Here is a 19,956-nt window from a genome sequence, read left to right as displayed (position 1 = left end):
TCTTATCATAACAGTTTGAAACTAGAATTCAATTACAAGAAGAAAACTGGAAAAAACACAAACACCTACGTGGAGGCTAAACAACATGCTCCTAAAGAGCCAATGTATCAATGAAGAAATCAAAGAGGAAATAAAAAAATATGTTGAGACAAATGAAAATGGTAAACACATTTCAAAACCCATAGGACACAGTAAAAGCAGTTCTAAGAGGAAAGTTTATAGCAATGCAGACCTCTCTCAGGAAACAAGAAAAATCTCGAATAAGCAATCTAATGTTACACCTAAAGGAACTACAAAAGGAAGAACAAAGCCCAAAGTTAGTGGAAGGAAGGAAATGATAAAAATCAAAGTGAAAAATAAATCAAATAGAAACTAAAAATAATAGAAAACAACTGGAAAACATTCAGCTGGATACATCAAGAAAAAAAAAGAGAGTGCCCAAATAAATAAAATCAGAAATGAAAGAGGAGATGTTACGGCTGACACCACAGAAATACAAAGCGTCATAAGATATTACTACAAACAATTATACACCAACAAATTGGACAACCTAGAAGAAATTCCTAGAAACATACCATCTTCCAAGACTGAATCAGGAGGAAATAGGAAATCTAAACAGACCAGTTAGTAGCAATGAAATTGAATCAGTAATTAAAAAACTCACGAAAAACAAAAGTCCAGGACCAGATGGCCTCACAGATGAATTCTACCAAACATTTCAAGAAGAGTTAATATCTATTCTTCTCAAATTCTTCCAAAAATTTGAAAAGGAAAGAATGCTTCCTAACTCATTCTACAAGGCCAGATACTAAAACCAGACAAAGACACTACAAAAAAACAAAATTACAGGCCAATACCCTTGATGAACATAGATGCAAAAACTCTTAACAAAATATTAGCAAATTGAATTCAACAATACATCAAAGGGATTATACACCAGTGTCAAGTGGGATTTATCCCAGGGATACAAGGATGGTTCAATATCTGCAAATCAATCAACATGATACACCACATTAAAAAAATGAAGGATAAAAATCATGTGATCATCTCAATAGCTGCAGAAAAATATTTGATAAAATTCAACACCCATTTATGATAAAGACCCTCAAAAAGTGGGTATAGAGGGAACATACCTGAACATAATAAAGGCCGAATATGACAAACCTGCAGCTAACATCATACTCAATGGTGAAAAGCTGAAAGCATTTCCTCTAAGATCAGAAACAAGACAGGGATGCCCAGTCTTGCCACCTTTATTCAACATAGTATTGGAAGTTTTAACCACAGCAATCACACAAGAAAAAGAAATAAAAGGCATCCAAATTGGAAAGGAAGAAGTAAAACTGTCACTATTTGCAGATGACATGATACTATATATAGAAAACCCTAAAGACTCCAGCAAAAAAATATTATAACTAATAAATGAATTCAGTAAAGTTGCAGGATACAAAATTAATATACAGAAATCTGTTACATTTCTGTAGCAATAACCATCAGAAAGAGAAATTAAGAAAAAAAATCCCATTAGTAATTGCATCGAAAGGAATAAAATACCTAGGAATAAATTAAACCAAGAAGGTGAAAGACCTGTACTCTGAAAACTATAAGACAGTGATAAAAGAAATTGAAGATGACAGAAATAAATGGAAAGATACACCATGCTCATAGATTGGAAGAATTAATATTGTTAAAGTGTCCATACTACCCAAAGCAATCTATAGATTCAATGCAATCCCTATCAAAATTCCAATGGCATTTTTCACAGAACTAGAACAAAGAATCCTAAAATTTGTATGGATCCACAAAAGACCCTGAATTGCCAAAGCAATCTTGAGAAAGAAGACAAAGCTGGTGGTATCATGCTCCTGGATTCAAACTATACTATAAAGCTATAGTAATCAAAACTGTATGGTACTGGCACAAAAACAGAAATATAGATCAATGGAACAGAATAGAGAGATCAGAAATAAACCTACATTGATTTACAACAAAGGAGGCAAGAATATACAATGTGGAAAAGACAGTCTCTTCAATAAATGGTGTTGGGAAAACAGGACAGCTACATGCAAAAGAATGAAACTGGACCACTTTCTTACACCACACACAAAAATAAACTCGAAATGGATTAAATACTTGAATGTAAGATCTGAAACCATAAAATTCCTAGAAGAAAGCATAGGCAGTCAGTTCTTTGACATCGATCTTAGCAATATTTTTTTGGTTCTCTCTTCTCAGGCAAAGGCAACAAAAGCAAAAATAAACAAATGAAACTACATCACACTAAAAAGCTTTTGCACAGTGAAGGAAATAATCATCAACAAAACAAAAAGGCAACCTAGTAAATGGCAGAAGATATTTGCAAATGATATATTTGATAAGGGGTTTATATCCAGAATATATAAAGAACTCATACAACTCAATATCAAAAAAACAAACAATCTGATTAAAAAACGGTCAGAGGACCTGAGTAGAGATTTTTCCAAGGAAGATATACAGATGGCCAACAGATACATGAAAAGATGCTCAACATCACTAACCATTAGGGAAATGCAAATCGAAGCCACAATGTGATATCACCTCACACTTGTCAGAATGGCTATTATCAAAAAGACAAGTTTGGTGAGGACATGGAGAAAAGGGAACCCTCACGCTCTATCGGTGGAAGTGTAAAGTGGTGCAGCCACTGTGGAAAACGGAATCAAGCTTCCTCAAAAAATTAAAAATAGAACTACAATATGACCCAGCAATTCCCCTCCTGGATGTGTATCTGAAGAACACAAAGATACTAATTCGAAAAGATATATGCACATCTATGTTCATTGCAGCATTATTTACAATAGCCAAGATACGGAAACAACCTGTGTCCATTGATGGATGAATGGATAAAGAAGAAGTGGTATATATATGCAATGGAATACTACTCAGCCATAAAAAGAGGAAATCTTGCTCTTTTTGACAACATGGATGGACCCTGAGCGTATTATGCCAAGTGAAATAAGTCAGACAGAGAAAGTCAAATACCATATGATTTCACTCATATATGGAATCTAAAAAAACCGAAACAAATGAACAAACAAAACAAAATAAAAAAAAACTCATAGATAAAGAGAACAGATAAGTGGTTACCAGAGGGGAAGTGGGGAGGGTGGGTGGGAAAAATGGGTGAAGGGAGTCAACTGCATGGTGATGGATGGTAAGTAGGCTTGTGGTCGTGATCACTTTGTCATGTATACAGATGTTGAATTATAAAGCTATACACCTGAAACATGAACGATACCAGAAATAAAATAAAGTAAATGCTTGATACCTAACAAAGTCATCACATGCTATTTACTGATGACAGATAATTACCTTAAAGCATCTTTATTTTTTAAAGGTGTATTTATAGATTTGTTAATTTTAGTTTGCTTTTTTTTTTAAATAATGACCATGGACTCTTCTTAGGCTTCTTTGCCACTGCCTTTCTCATGATAAATAAAAATTTCTTGATGGTGGTCACCAGAGGGGAAGGGGTTGGGGAAATGGATGAAATAGGTGAGGAGGATTAAGAAGTACAAACTTCCAGTTACAAAATAAACAAGTCAAAGGGATGTAATATATAGCATAGAGAATATAGTCAATAATATTGTAATAACTTTGTATGGTGACAGATGATTAGTTGACTTGTGGTAATCATTTTGTAATCTATATAAAAGTCGAATCACTATTTTATAATCTGAAGGTAATATAATATTATATGTCAACTGTACCTCAATAAAATAAAATAATAAAAACAAAGACAAAAAACAAACAAAAAACCTGCTTTTGAATACAATTCATTCCTGTTGTTTTTGCTAAATCAAATAAAGGCTTTAAGCCAAAAAAAAAAAAAAAGACAAACATTTCTAGTCTATGCCTTCTTTAGTCTAGGAGTTCCTGCCTCCCTTCCCCCTCTCCAAATGTGTTTTAGTAAAAAAGCATTGTGGAGATTTTGACAGAGACTGGAAGAGAGTTGAAGGACCTGGGAGTTGTCACTCTCTGATTTGTCCTTTGGGGTCATGCAAACCTCCTTGCAGCACTGCATTTGACCATGATACTGACAATTCTGGCTCAATGGGGAAAAATACTGGTAATGTCAAACAAGTTTTATATTATGATATTTTACTCATGATTTTCTTTCTATAAATTATCTTTATTTATATTATTCATTTAGTTCTAAGACAGACTAAAGCAGGAAACAATAAGAAATATTTTAGCTATAAAGTTCTTTTTCCCAATGATTGAAAAAGAAGGTCTGCCATAACATGTGTCAGTGATGATACATAGTTCATTTCTATGATGGTTATAAGGTCAGGTTGATTAAATATTTTCTGGCAGCTTGATTTTTATCTCTGAAAGCAAGATTGAATTATTTATCATGGTGAATGAATATTTCTAAATCAGCATCTTTATTCAAGTAAATGCGGTACACCATATACAATGTATCTAACTCTAATTTATCCATTAGGCATGTAATTCAAAATGCAGATTATTTTTAAAAGTACAAGTAGAAAAGTAAAAGTAATCTGCTTTTAAAATTGCAAGCATATTAGCTTCTATGCTAGATGGAGATGATCTAATCTAAGCAGAGCCCTGGCTTCTGATAAAGGTTTTAGTGCTGATTCTAATCAAGTTGAGATCAATAGTGCATTGTTCTCTTTCTATAGTACAGATGAAATAAATAGGTGACATTAATTCAGGCCTGGGTAGATGGATAGCCATATCAGAGCAAGACAATTAGGACTAAGAAGTATCATTATTTGAAGAGTTAACACGGATACAAGAACTGAATAGATAAATTCTAAAGACTCCACTTACCAATTTAGACATTTGTGTAGAGTTTACCAAAATAGCAACTGATTGAAATCTCTCTGTAGTAAGAGAGAGATTCAGCATGTAGGAAGAAAAGCATACTATGGGTAGGTAAATGAACTGAGCATGCCCTTTGCCCATAGCAGATGGTAGCCATGGGTGGGCCATTATGTAGGCCTAATAGTCTGACAGCCCCTGCTTATTTGCTGATGGCAGGATTAAAATTTGTACCAACTACATGTACTGTACGGACTCTTTAAGGTTACTAGAACTCAATATTGCAAATACAAATGATTTACTAGAGATTTTATGATAACCACTACATTTTCAGAGGTTTGAAGAGAGTGTGGCCCCAAGTTCTTTTTTGTTATTATTAAGACTTTATTTTTTTAGAGCAGTTTTAGATTTACAACAAAATTGAAACTCAGGTACAGAGATTTCTCGTGTACCCCCTGCCCCCACACATACATAGCATTCCCCATTATCAACATCACTCACCAGACGGTATATTTTTTACCAAGGATGAACCTACATTGACACATCATAATCACCCAAAGTTCATAGTTTACCTTAGAGTTCACTCTTGGTGTTTTACATTCTATGGATTTGGAAAAATGTGTATGTATCCATCATTATAATACCATACAGAGTATTTTCTCTGCCCGAAAAATCTTCTGTGACCAAGTTCTTTTTCTTTTTACATAAATTATTGATGATCTCTATCTCTATTGAAGATTTCCATACGCAACTGGATATTGTATGAATCACTTCTTTATTGGAATTAAGAGTCTTATTGGGAGATGTGATACATTTTTTTTCAAATTCCTTATATTAAAAGCATGTTTGTTGGTCAGCAAGGGAATATTATTTCTACCACCTTAATAAAATTGGAAATTGGATTATTTAACATACAATATGTTCTAAATAATCCGTTATCCATTTTATTAAACATACTCAGTTGTTCTAGCATCCCATGTTTATATTATGTTTTGTTGTAAGGAGAATAGCAATCGGAACATATGACTACCACTGTGTATGTCAGAATGAGAACTCAGTCAAAAGCATGATGGGCCATATGCCATGAGAAGTGAGTAACTGGAGTTTAACACGCCAAGTGGGATGGCCACTTTGCAATAAGTTTAGATGCAGATAATAAAAAGAGACACTAGAAGGCAGGTGAAAGTGTTCAGAGGGCATAGTGGCAACTAAGAGGTGGTAATCAAAGTAGTATTAGGGAGGTCATAGATGAGTGTTCCCCAATCAGATGAGGGCCTAAGAGGAGAAGGGCTGGAGGGCAGGAGATCAGGGAAGATACAAGGAGTGAGTGCGAAGGTAACAAAGTGTTAGGGGGCTGGGCCTGGTGAGAAGGGAATGAAGTAGTAAGAAGAGAATGCCAAGGAGAGGGAAAGGGTGGGTTCTTGAGGGAGAAAGAATGAAATAAGGGGGTAGAGAGAGCGCAAAGGGGCTGAGGGAGCCTGAACATAGAATGGGGTGAGAAGGAAGTGGGAAGGCAGAAGCAGTAGAGGATTGGGAAAGGAGGGAAGGTACATTGAAGGAGATGGGGTATCGTGGAGGCAATCAGCTGATTATTACAAGTTTGATGTATTCCAAGCAAAGAGGATAGATGGCATCTGCACATAATTTAACTTCCATTAATGTGAGTCATTTATTTAATTCCCATTTCTTTGCTCTGGTGAATATAAACAAGGTGGCTCCTCAAATTGTTTTGAGGCATAGGCAGAGTAAATAAATTATATACATAAACAATGTATTAATAAATAATTCTGACTCTTCCACTGCTAATTTAACGTCCAAAAAAGAGGTACAATTAAGATTAAGCAATGGGATAATTAGCAATATAGCTGCCTGGTTGGGAGGGGTATAGTTACTGAACAGACTGGTATTATGGCTATCCTTTCTCTTCAAGAAGTTTACTGTTGCTTTTTTTTCCTGAAATACATTTTGAATTTGTAATAATGGGAAAATAATTGAATTTGTAATAATTTGAAATAATGTGCTAATATGATAATGAGAGTAAGTAGCATAGGCCTAAATGGCTGTTAGAAACTACAAAAGGCAGTATGTAAGAAATAGCATTTCTTTTATTTTCAATATTGGTATTTATTAAATCTGCACATATAGCATATTCATTTCTGTGATATTGAATATGAAAGTTACATTTTAAAGGTATTGTCTTTCTCAAATATACATTCTTAACCATGTATATTTCAAACACATTCCAAAGAAAATGACTCTAAGAGCACTCAAATAATGATTTCTCTTCCTCTTGTATATGTTAACTTAATGTAAGTAAAATATATTTAAGAAAAGTAAGTCATTTCTCTGCCATTGAATAAAGCAATTTAAGCTCTACTGTGGTCACATTTAAAAAACACATATAAAGTTTAAAATATCTAAATTTGAATGTGCTCCTTTCTGAGGATATCTATCAAAATTTATTTAGGTAGAGCAAGTGACCCTAGGGTACAGCATATTAGCAATCCCTCTGGGCCTCCCATTTTAGGATGCTCTGCCCTATTGCAGGGAATATGTTGCTTGCACTGCACAGATACTCTAGAAGGACAGTGACTCAGTATGTTAGCGGGAGGGAAAATCAGGTGACATAACATGCTATTGCTAAAAAGGATTTGAGCTGTTCTTATATAATCAGCACATTAAACACTCACACCCACAACCAAGGTAACAAGGCTACATGGGTCACAAAGGTTTTCTGCCCTTTAAATACTCTCCTTGGGCCTCAAAATGCCCTTGTGCAAAATCTACTCTTTGTACTTCCCTACACAATCCTCAACCATCTTAACATTACCCTCCACTACTGTTCATATTTTGTGTCTATGTGTATTTCCTTTCTTTTGGCCTGTTTGATGCCCTTTTTTATAAGTCAGGTTTATTGAAGAATACTTTTTATACAATAAAACACTATTTTTAAGGTACAGTTATATAAATTTTGATAAACACATACAGTCACGTAACAACAACCACATAACACTTCTAGCACCCCCCAAAACTTCTGGCTCTTTGAACAAAACATTTCCCTTCAATTCCAGCCCCTGGCAACCACTAATCTGTTTTCTGCTCCTACAGTTTGCGTTTTCCAAGATGTCATACAAATGGAACAACAGAGTATGAAACTTTTTGAGGCTGTTTTTTTTTCGCTTGAAATAATGTATTGGCAATTCATCCATGTTGTTGCAGGTACCAATAGTTCCTTTATTTTTGCTGCTGAGTAGTATTCTTTGTAATGGATGTACCACAGTCTGTTTATCCATTCTCTAGTTGAAGGGCATTTTAGTGGTTTCCAGTTTTTGGAGATTATGATTAAAGCTGCTGTAAACACTTACATATAGGTTACTGTGTAAACATATATTTTCATTTCCTTGAGTAAGGTCTGGAAGTAGGGTGCTAGGTTATTTGATAAGTGTATATTTAACTTTATATGAAACAGCCAAAGTGGCTATAAAATTTTGCATTCCATTTAACAAAGTAAGAGAGTTCCAGTTGTTGTACATTCTCTTTAACACTTGGTATTGTCAGGTTTGTCTTGTTTGTTTTTCAATTATTCTAATAGATGCTGTCTTAGTGCGTTTGGGCTCTTATAACAAAATACCATAGACTGAGTGGCTTAAACAACAAACATTTTTCACAGTTCTTGAGGCTGGGAAGTCCAAGACTAAGGTGCTGGCAGATCTGATGTCTGGTTAGGGCCCGCTTCCTGGTTTTTAGATGGCCATCTTCTCATTATATCCTCACATGGCAGAAAGAAGGAGAGAGAGCTCTCTGGAATCCCTTTTATAAGGACACTAATTCCATTCATGCGGGCTCCACACTCATGACCTAATTACCTCCCCAAAGCCCCACCTCTTAATACCATCACATTGGGTGTTAGGGTTTCAAATACGAATTTTGAGAGAAAAAAACATTTAGTCCAAAATAGGTGTTCAGGGTATCTTATTGTGGTTTTCATGTGGATTTTCCCAATGTCTAATGGTGTTTAGCATTTTGTCATGTGCTTTTTTCAATCAGTGTATCTTCTTTCGTGATGTGTCAAATCGTTAGAACTTTTTAAAAATTGTTTTTCTTCTTATTACTGAATTTTGAGAGTTCCTTATGTATGCTGGGTACAAGTCCTTTGTCAGATATATGATTTGCAAATATTTTCTCCCACCCTGTGACCTGTCTCTTCATCCTCTTAATAGTGTCTTACAAGAGCAGACATTTTAAATTTTGATGAAGTCAAAGTTTTTCTGTTACAGATTTTGCTTTTACCGTCAAATCTAAGAAACCTTAGCCTAATCAAAGGTTACAAAAATTTCCTTTGTTTTTACATTATTTTTTTTAGAAATTTTATGGTTTTAGGTTTTACATTTATGTTTATGATCCATTTTGAGTTACACTTTGTATGTGCTGCAAGGAATGGATCAAAGTTCATTTTCTTCCACATGGATACCCAATTTTTATACCACCAATTGTTGAAAAGTTTGTTCTTTCTCCACTGAATCGCCTTTCTAATTTTGTGAAAAGTCAGTTGACCATGTATGTATCTCTATTTCTGAGTCTCTATTGTGTTCCATTGATCTATTTGTCTAACTTTAATAATATATTTTCTTGATTACTGTATCGTTATAATAAGTCTTGAAGTCTGATACTGCAAATCCTTCAACTTTGTTGTTTTTAAGAATTGTTTTGGCTATTCTAGGTCCTTTGCCTTTCTGGAACAATTGTAGAATCAGCTTATCAATTTCTACAAAAATCTTACCGGGATTTTTATAGATGATATTTGCATTGAATCTATAGATCATGTTGGAGAGAGTTAACATTTTAATAATATTGAGTCTGAATTGGGATCCATGAATGCAGTACATCTCTTCATTTATATAGGTTTTCTTTGATTTCTTTCATCAGCATTTTGTAGTAGTTTCGTCATACAAAGCCTGCACATATTTTGTAAGATTTATATTTAAGTATTTGATGTTCTTTCATGCTATTATAAATGGTACAGTTTATTTAATATTAATTTCCAATTGTTTGTTGGTAGTATATAGACTTAAAAAAAGATTTTCGCATATTGATCTTATAGCCTATGACCTTGCTAAACTGACATATTAGTTCTAGTAGATTTTTAGTATATATCTTTGGTTTTTCTATGTAGAAACTCATGTTTCCTACAAATAGAGAGTTTTATTTTTTTTCCTTTCCAATCTGTATGCCTTTCAATTATTTTTTATCCCATATTGCACTGGCTGGAACTTCCAGTGCAAGGTCAAGTAGCAGTTGTGAGAATGGACTTTCTTGTTCCTGATCTTAAGGGGAAAGCATTCAGTATTTTATCATAAAGTAAGATGTTAACTGCATGTTTTTTCGTGGATGTCCTTATTCAAGTTGAGGAAGTTTTGTCTGTTCCTAATTTGCTGAGAGTTTTTATCATGAATGGATGTTATATTTTGTCAAATGCTTTTTCTGCATCTATTGAAACAATCATATTTTTTTCTTCTTTAGTTTCTTAATATAGTGAATTACATTGATTGTTTTTCCAATGTTGGACTAACCTTTTAATTCTCTTGAGAAATCTCTCTTGGTCATAATGCATTTTCTTTTTTTATCTATTTGTGGACATTGCTTATATTTTGGTGATGATATTTGCATCTATATTCCTGAACTATAGGTCTGTATTTTTCTTTTCTTGTAATTTCTTCATCTTTTTTTTGGTATTGCTAATATTGGAATTATAAATAACTTGGAAAGTGTTCCCTCTTTTTATTTTCTGGAAGAGCTTATGTAGAATTGGTATTATTTATTAATTAAATATTAGTTAGAATTCACCAGTCAAGCTATCTGGGCCTGAATTTTCTTCGTTGGAATGTTTTTAACTATGAATTCAATTTTTAATAGATATAGGACTATTCATGCTATCTATTTATTATTGTTATTGAGATATAACTCACATACTATAAAATTCACCCTTTTGAAGTGTAGAATTTAGTATATTTACGAGATTGTATCACCATCACCACTATATAATTCCACAACATTTTCTTCACCCCAAAAAGAAACCCAGTACCCGTTAGTAGTCACTCCTCATTTCCCCCTCCTCTGAGCCCCTGGAAATACTAATCTACTTTCTATCTTTATGGATTTTCCTATTCTGGACATTTTATATAAATGGAATCATACGATATGTGGTCTTTTGTGCTTGGCTTCTTTCATTTAGCATAATGTTTTCAAGGTTCATCCATATTGTAGCATGTGCCAGTACTTCATTCCTTTTTTGGCTGAATAATATTCCATTGAATATTTATTTAGTCTTGAGCGAGCTTTTGTTGTTTGTTTCTTTTAAGAAATTGGTCCATTTTATCTAAGTTATTGGATTTATGGTCATAAAGTTGTTTTTAATATCCTTTTCATATATGTAAAATTTGTAGTGATATTCCCTGTTTCATTTTTGATACCTGTAATTTGTGCCTTCTCTCTTTTTTCTTGATTGGCGCAGATAGTGGTTTAGCAATTTGATTCATCTTTTCAAGAAGCATCAGATTTTGGTTTTATTGATTTTCTTTATTGTTTTTTGTCTTAAATTTATTGATTTCCAGTCTTATTTTTTATTATTTCCTTCCTTCTGCTTGCTTTGAGTTTAATTTGCTCTTCTTTTACTATTTTCTTAAGATAGAATTTTAGGTTATTGATTTGAGACATTTCTTCTTTTCTAATATAGGCATTTAATGCTATCAGTTTCTAAGTACTAATCTAATTTTGAGGGGACAAAAACATTCATATCACAGCAATGTTTATCTTATTTTTTTAAATATACTTTTTAAAGAAAAATTTTAGGTTCACAACAAAATTGGGAGGAAGACACAAAGATTTCTCATATACCACTGCCCATATATATGCACAGCCTCCCCCACTATCAACATCCTACACCAGAGTGCACATTTGTTGTAATTGATGGACTTACATTAAAATATCATCACCAAAGCCCATAGTTTATATTAGGGTTTACTCTTGGTGTTGTACATTCTATGGGTTTTGACAAACATATAATGGCCTGTATCCACCATTACAGTATCACACAGAATAGTTTCATTGCCCTAAAAGTCCTCTGTGCTCCATCTGTTCATCCTTCCCTCCTCGCTAACCCCCGATGATCATTGCTCTTTTTACTGCATCTTTTACATTTGCCTGTTCCAGAATGTTATATAATTGGAATCATATAGGACATAACCTTTTCAGATTGGCTTCTTTCACTTAGTAATATATCTTTAAAGTTCTTCCATATTTTTTCATGGCTTGATAGCTCATTTCTTTTTAGCATTGAACAATATTACATTGTCTAGATGTACCACAGTTTATGTATCCATTCACTTACTGAAGGACATCTTGGTTGCTTCAAAGTTTTGGCAATTATTAATAAAGCTGCTATAAACATCCATGTGTATGTTTTTGTGTGGACATGTTTTCAATTCCTTTGGGTAAAAACCAAGGAGCACAATTTCTGGATTGTATGTTAAGATTATGTTTAGTTTTGTAAGGAACCACCAAACTGTCTTCCAAAGTGGCTGTACCATTTTGCATTCCCATCAGCATTGAATGAAAGTTCCTGTTGCTCTACATCCTTGCCAGCATTTGGTGTTGTCAATGTTGAATATCTTTTCATGTGTTTATTGGCACATATGTCCTGTTTGGTGGAGTGTTTGTTCCTGTATTTTTCCTATTTTTTTATTGGATTCTTTTTTTTTTTCTGTTGAGTTTATAGAATTCTTTACATATTCTGGATGCAAGTCCTCTGTCAGATATGTGATTTGCAGATCTTCTTCCAAGATTGTGGTTTATGTTTTCATGCTCTTAATAGGATCTTCTGCGGGACAAAATCTTTTAATTTTGATGAGGTCTCATTTATCATTTTGTTCTTCTATGGATCATGGCTTTGGTGTCTTACTTAAGAACTCTTCACCTAAGACTTGTGACCCTAAGTAACAAAGATTTTTCATATGTTTTCTTCTAAAAGTTTTACAGTTTTTTGTTTTATAATATGATCCATATTCAAGTAATCTGCTGTTGCTTGTTATTTGGTACATGCTAGTATGGTGGTGGGACAAGGAGGTTTTTCTGTTGTCCTGGTTTAGCATCAGTCTTAGGCCTATGTCTCTGGTTTTCCAGAGTGGAGTTTCCTCAGTGATATTACCTCTCCTCCGTATGGCAGCCAATTTTTGCCTTGTATCTTTGGTGGGCTTTTGAGGGAAAGAGTTTTCTGCTCCTTCCCATCAGTAGAAAGGCTCAAATTATCTGGGTCTAGGACAGCTTTCTGCTCCTGTCCTAAGGAATAGAGGGATTTTTTTTCTTTTACCCTTCTTCAGAAACAGTGGGCGTTCACATGTTTCTTGTGGGGCAACAACATGTGCTGCCCCCAACTTCCCCCACCACCCAGCATTTGGTGGCAGAACTTTTGCCTTTCCTGCAACAGTGGCTGTCCCCCTCTTGCAGACCTTCAATGTTCAGGGACGCTTTATCTGGTGTTCTGCCCTGCTACCCATCTTTCTTGTGATCACCAAATGTAAGTCTGTGGAGAACAGCCTGAGAATGGTTACCAACTTCCCTTGCCTCTGCAGCTCCAAGAAGTTCTATAATCTCATGCTACTCCACATTTGGCCTTTAGAAATTCATTAAAAATTTAAACTCAATTCTCCTTACTGCTTTATGGCACCTTATGTCTCTTACCCCTGTGTTCTGCTATAGGTGAATCAATGCTTGCATTCTGTCTCTCCTTAGAAGACTTATCTTTGGATTTTAGGCTACTCTGTTGACCTGTGACCTCAGCTCTCTGATGGGCTCAAGAAATGTTGTGATTTTGTTACTTATTTGCCTTTTTTTTGTTGTTGTTAGAGTAGAAGTGATGCACTTTCCATCTTTTTACATCCTAGGCTGAAGTAGAACTCTGGTTAATATCTTCTTAAAACATCAATTTGTTTAAAGGTCAATTTGTAGGATCTCTGGGTGGTCTGTGGTCTGCTTATCAAAAGCCCTAGGTTCATATTTCACACGCCCTTAGTGGGACCAATAATGAGTTGGTTTTTATCTCCACATGGGTCAGTTAGCTTTTTTTAGTTAAATTACATGGCCACTCACTTTCACCCATGACCCTGGTTGTCCAGTGTGTGCTATTTGTCACCAGCTAAAGAAGTCAGTGCGGAGGTTTAAATATACCCTTTCCCTAGTCCTGGAAATACTCAGAACACATGCTCTAATGGTGGTGGAGCCCATCTCATCATCTTTTATGATGAACAATTACTATTTAGAAATTAGATATAGTATATCCCAGTTCCAGAACCACCAAAATATTCCCAAATATTGTGTAAATTTTTAATGCTATGCTACAATAATTGGAAATCCAGAGATACATAGGCATATAGAAAATTTCAGGCTAAAAATATTCTGAAGAGTGAAAAGAAAGCAACAATCTCTGTTGTGTATACTTTGCAGAAGACTGAGAAATTTGAGTCTTCCTCAATACCTGCCTTTGTGCTTAAAGTCATCATGTTCTTTTTTTTAGCCAAGGAAGATTTGCCCTGAGCTAAGATCTGTGCTAATCTTCCTCTATTTTGTATGTGGGTCGCCACCACAGCATGGCCACTGATGAGTGGTGTAGGTTCACACCTGGGAATGAACCTGGGCCACCAAACCAGAGCATGCTGAACTTAACCACTAGGCCATGAGGCCAGCCCCATCATGTTTTTTACCAACAATCCAACAGCCTTCTGGGCTAGTAGAAATTAGATCTAATAGACCCTGGTTACTAGTAACTTATAAAGTCAGACAATATGTCTTTGACATAGGGAGTCAACACAGAACAAGTAAGCATTAAACTCCACAGAGTTAAGTACTGACATACATTTTTATATCAGCCCACAGCTTTAACAGTGTCTGGCTAGAGTAGAGAAGTGTTGTTCGTCCATACAACATATTTATCATGTTTACTGAGCACCAGCCATATGATGTGAATGCAGAGTTTAATTCACTAACATCAAAAAGCTCAAAGGTTGCTGGTAAAGAAAGACAAAGAAGTGCTGAAATAAATATATGGAAAAGATGTTATGGAAGTACACAGGACTGGGTGACTAATTTTCCCCAGGAATGAGTGGAAGGAGGGTATGGAGAGGGGAAGGTAAGTTCAGAGAGGCTTCACAGAGCATCAGAGTGGGCTAGAACGTTTGACATCAGGCAGACCTGGTTTTAATTCTAGATTTTCCATTTAATATCTGTGAGTTCTTAGGAAAAATCACTGAATCTTTTCCAGGCTCAGCTTCCTCATCTGTAAAATACAGATAACATAAATTTTTACAAATTGTTATGAGGGCTAAATGAATTCATGAAGAGCATGTACCTGCAGCATAGTGGGCTCTCAATAAATAGTAGTTGTTAATATTAGTTGCTATTAAGAATAAGTTGTCTAGGGGCTGTCCCGGTGGCCTAGCAGTTAAGTTCGCACGCTCCTCTTCAGTGGTCTGGGGTTCGCCGGTTTGGATTCTGGGTGCAGACCTATGCACTGCTCATCAAGCCATGCTGAGGCAGCGTCCCACTTACAGCAACTTAGAAGGATGTGCAACTATGTTGTACAACTATCTAATGGGACTTTGGGGAGAAAAAGGAGGAAGGTTTGCAACAGATGTTAGCTCAGGGCCAATCGTCCTCAAAAAAAAAGAAAAAGTTGTCTAGGAAGACTGATATAGGGAAAAGACAATAACATGTGCATAGATTTGACTGGAATATGAGGTGGTAGATGAAGCTGGAAAGATAGTCAGAGGACAGATGGTGAAAACATTTACATTCAAAGCTAAGGAGTTTGGATACTTTATTGGAGATGATGGGAATCATTGAAGAATTTTGATCACTGGGCTGCCAGTGAAGAGGATGGGGTGGAGAGAGACAGTATAAATTTAGAGTCAGAAAGACCAGTTAAGAGGAATCATTAGTATCATTAGTTCAAGGAAATATTCTACAAGGTGAACTGAGGTAATGGCAATGGGGATGGACCAGACATTTCAAAAATACTTGAGATAGAAGTAAAAGGACTCGTTAACTGATTGAAAGATTTGAGAAACAGGAGTCTACTAAAACCACTGAATTGAGGAAGGGGTTTTGATTTTTTTTTTTAAATGAGAGAGATGTATGCATGTTTATATGCTAAGGGGAATGTTGAATGTACGAACATATATGAAAGTTAAATTTTACATAAAAGCAAAGGAATGCATTCATAGTGAGGTAGCTTCTTAATATAGGTGATGTGGTGTATTTATCAAAAGCACAAAACAATAGCAAAGGATGAATTTATTCATTCAGAAAATATTTACTGAGCCTCATTATGTTCCAAGCATTATGGTAGGTACTGGGAGGAATAAATAAACAAATATATATCACATGTTGATTGGTGTTATGAAGAAAAAGCAGGGTGAGGCTAGAGAATTACGGAGATTGTGTTTTAGAAAGGATAGTCATAGAAGGACTCTGAAGTGATCTTTGAGCAGCAAACTAGGTGGATTGTGGAAGTCACTAACTGCCCTGGAGAAGACTAGGCAAGGAGCAGGTTGGTTGGGGTCAAATCAAGAATCAGTTTTGTATAGTGATGTAAAACAAATCAGTGGTTGCCTGGAGCTGGGGATTGGGGATGAGGGGCATGGATTCACTTCAGAGGGGCATGAGGAACTTGTTGGGATGATGTAAATGTTCTATATCATGACTGGGGTCGTGGTTACATGACTGTACATTTGTTAAAACTGAGGGAATTGGACACTTAAAATTGGTGAATTTGCTCATATGTACATTATATCTCAATAAAGCTGATTTTTAAAAAGTAAAAAAAATAATTCAGTTTTGAATAGATTAAGTTTGAGATACCTATTAGATATCCAAGTAGAATAGGCAATTGCATGTACAAGTCTTGACTTCAAGAGTTTGTGGTTGGAGACAAAATTTGAGAGTCCTCAGCATACAGATGGGATTTAAAGCCATGGAACTGGATGGGATATGGGAATACCTAGGATGTGGGGGAAATAGAGGTTGAGGACTTAACCCTGAAGTTCCAACTTTTTGAGATTGGGAAGATAAAAGATGATCCAGCAAAGGACACTGAGAAGAAACGGCTTAACGATGTGGGAGGAAAATGAACTGTGTTTTTTGGGAGGCCACTTGAAGAAAATGTTTAAAGAAAGAGGGAGTCATGAACTGCATCAAATGCTAATGAGGGGTCTAGCCAGTTGAAGTCAGTAACAGATGCTTTTTGCTAATGGGAAAGGCCCAGTAGAGGGAGGAAAATAGATGCAAAAGAGAGGGGAGAGAATTGCAGAACAAAGCCTTTGAGTAGGCAAGAAGGGATGAGATCCAATGCTCAAAAGGGTTGGCCTTAGTTAAGAACACTGTCAGTTCGGCCAAACAGGAGTTTAGGCGCATGTGCACACACTCACATGTTTTCACTGTTTATAGCCCCATACGTCCACTACTTTCAAAGCTTTCACTTTTATATAATCATGTTCATAAAGCTCACTTTCTCCCTGGGATTTTAAGCAGAGTAGGTAGGGCGCTATTAGTGATCCTTGTTTTCAGTTCATTGCCAACCTCCGTGGTCCGCTTTACTTCGCTAGTGCTGGGCGCCAGATGGTGAAATAAATAGAGGGCATAGTTCAGTGTTTTCCGCCAGCACAACACAACAGCCCTAGGTGTAGTAGAGGGGAGGGGGTGCTGTGCGTTTTACGTCTACCCTTAGAAATCTCTTTAAGATACTGAGCCAGCTTAGTCGGCTTAGTCGCTGTTACAGTTGCTTTTTACCGCCTCTTTGAAGCGTCAAAGGTGGAATAACATTTTTACTTTGGGTTCTGAAGTGTTTCCATGAGAAGGATCTTGATCATCCCCCGTGCATGACACTGTATATCAGTTATATCGCTAGTGCCTAGTACGGTGTGTCGCTTAAAGTAGCGACACAGGTTTTAATTTGTACAGTACAGGTTTTAATTTGAAGAAGACAGAAAAATGATAATTACTGTCACTACAGGTCAAATATCCTCAGAGCGGAGTAGGGGTGAGGTTAGCTTCGTACATTCTGACTTCATTGCCACAAGTAGAGTCCAATAAGTGGCGTATGTGTGTGTGTGAACACTAGAAACACTGTGTGTAGTCAACAGCATGAAGGCAACCTAGCGGAAACACCAGTGAGAGGGACGGGGGAGGGGGAGTTAGGGAGCGCAGGTATACTAATTTATTTTAAATGCATTTTCTTCCTGCCTCTGGCTTCTAGGAGGCTAACGTATAATGCACTAAAATCCTCGCCCTAGTATTCCTTACTAAGTACCAAAATGGGCGTGGATCGGTGTATAGGACACCTGCTTTTGTGAGCCTTGCAAGCAGATATTTCTGGAGTCGTCCCCTGACGCTGACTTCTGCAACACTCAGGAGGCTCCCCCAATCCCCGCACCGTTTTTGGGTATCCTCCCGCTAGCAAGGCTGCTTCGTAGACTGGAGAGAGCCTGCTGAGCATGTGTGAACAGCGCCGCGCATGCTCCGTGGAGTGGGCAGGTTTACCGAGGCGCTAGCAGTGGCTTTTACTACTCTTCTCCCGCCTCCCCCACCCAGCACGCCCCCCCTTCCCTCTTTCCCACCCCCCACCACGCCGTCCCCCGCATCCACCCCCACCCCTCTTTCCCACCCCCCCTCCACCCCAGGCTGGGGAATCTCCATTGACGTTCGAGTGACGCCGCTGTGCCGCCGCCGTGGGGGGTTCCAGGCGCCGCACAGGTAACGCCGCCGCTGCCGCCATATTGACAGAGCTGGGAGCGGGGAGGGGGTCCGAGGAAGCGGGGTGGAGGAAGAGTCACCGCCGAGCGACAGTCGCGGCGGCGGCAGTGGTGAGCACGAGCCGAGCGGCAGCTTTCGGAGAGGCAGCACGGAGTTGTCTTCTCTATGGGGAGTAGTAGCTTGCGGCGACGGCACCCCCCCCCCCGCTGCTAGCCTCTGAGGGACCCCGCGGCACGGGCAGCGGTCGCTGAAGGCGGGGCTGGGGGTCTTGGCGGCAGCGGCGGCGGCAGCAGGCAAGCTCAAAAGACAGGATGCGTGGCCGCCACAGCGGTTGGCAGCTCCTGTTCGAGTGCTCCTGAAGGGGCGATGCTACCGTTCGCTCCTCCGGAGGAGCCCTGGGACCGGGAAATGGAGGTGTTCGGCGGCGGCGCGAGCAGCGGCGAGGTTAGTGTGGTGGTTGGAGCCACCCCCCTCCTTCCCTCAGGACCCTGGCCGGGGGCCCGAGAGAGAAGGGGCATGGGGCTGGGGAGTGGGGTGCCCAGGCAAGCCCCCTTGAAGCTGCGGGGCGGCGAGTCACGAGCTTCCCCAACTGCGCTTTCGCTCAGGAGCGGGCGAGGATGAGACGGCGGGCTCGGGCGTGGGGAGTGAGTGCAGCCCGGGCTCGGCCTCGGGCAGAGCGCCTGCCTCGGGGGCCACGCCAGAGTTGTGACTAAGTTTCTTCACTTTGCGACCCGAAGTGGGACTGGGGGACGCGCCAGGTACCGCGCCCAGCTCTGCGCGTCCCTCTTTCTCAGCCGCGCCCCGTTTGCTCTCTGGGAACACTTTAGGGGACAGCTGCTGACTCCAGCTCTCTGTTGAACCCCGGGTGCTTTAGGAACCAAGCACAACAAAAACACACCAAGGTGATTAAGTAACTCTGGGGACATTTGCACATAGGGACGAGTGCTCCTTAATTACTTAGCTTTCTCTCGGTTCTCTGTGACTTGTGGTTCTTTGTAACAACCGAAGTGGAGATTGACTGGAGGCCAGATTTCTTTATCTACATTCAGGTGATGTTTTGCTTCCTTTGCTGTCCCCTCAATTCTACCGCCCTCTTCCTCCTGCTGGTTCTCCCTTCCCTAACTGCTGTCCCCGCCCCGTTGGTCCCTAAAAGAAGACGAAAAGTAAACCCCAGCTGTTATAAGAGGAATCTTTGGTAAGACAGCGAGGTTCAACCAAAATATTTTGGTTTGCCTCTCTTCCTGCTCTTCTTACTTCTAAAACTATTCTGGTTGGGCTTTGGTCATCTGTGCAGTGAGAACTTAGATGTACACAGGTACTTTGTTTTTA

The 19,956-nt window shown here is 38.0% G+C and overlaps 1 protein-coding gene across 4 annotated transcripts in view; it reads left to right on the top strand.

Moving 5' to 3' along the window:
• Positions 1 to 18,516: 18,516 nt before the first annotated feature.
• The window catches only part of RPS6KA6 (ribosomal protein S6 kinase A6), a 154,946-nt gene continuing 153,506 nt past the window's right edge, over positions 18,517 to 19,956 (top strand). For 3 of the 4 annotated variants that reach the window (XM_058536261.1, XM_058536260.1, XM_058536258.1), the window contains exon 1: positions 18,711 to 19,071. In XM_058536261.1, coding sequence (XP_058392244.1) covers positions 18,994 to 19,071 — 78 coding nt within the window. In that variant the 5' untranslated portion in view covers positions 18,711 to 18,993. Of the gene's footprint in view, positions 18,628 to 18,710; positions 19,072 to 19,956 lie in introns of those variants that run through there. The other variant, XM_058536259.1, reaches the window with a different exon arrangement.

This window comes from Diceros bicornis, chromosome X (assembly GCF_020826845.1).
Source record: "Diceros bicornis minor isolate mBicDic1 chromosome X, mDicBic1.mat.cur, whole genome shotgun sequence".
Lineage (NCBI taxonomy): Eukaryota > Metazoa > Chordata > Mammalia > Perissodactyla > Rhinocerotidae > Diceros > Diceros bicornis.
The sequence above is the reverse complement of the archived record's forward strand: the minus strand, read 5'-3'. Positions and strand labels throughout refer to the sequence as shown.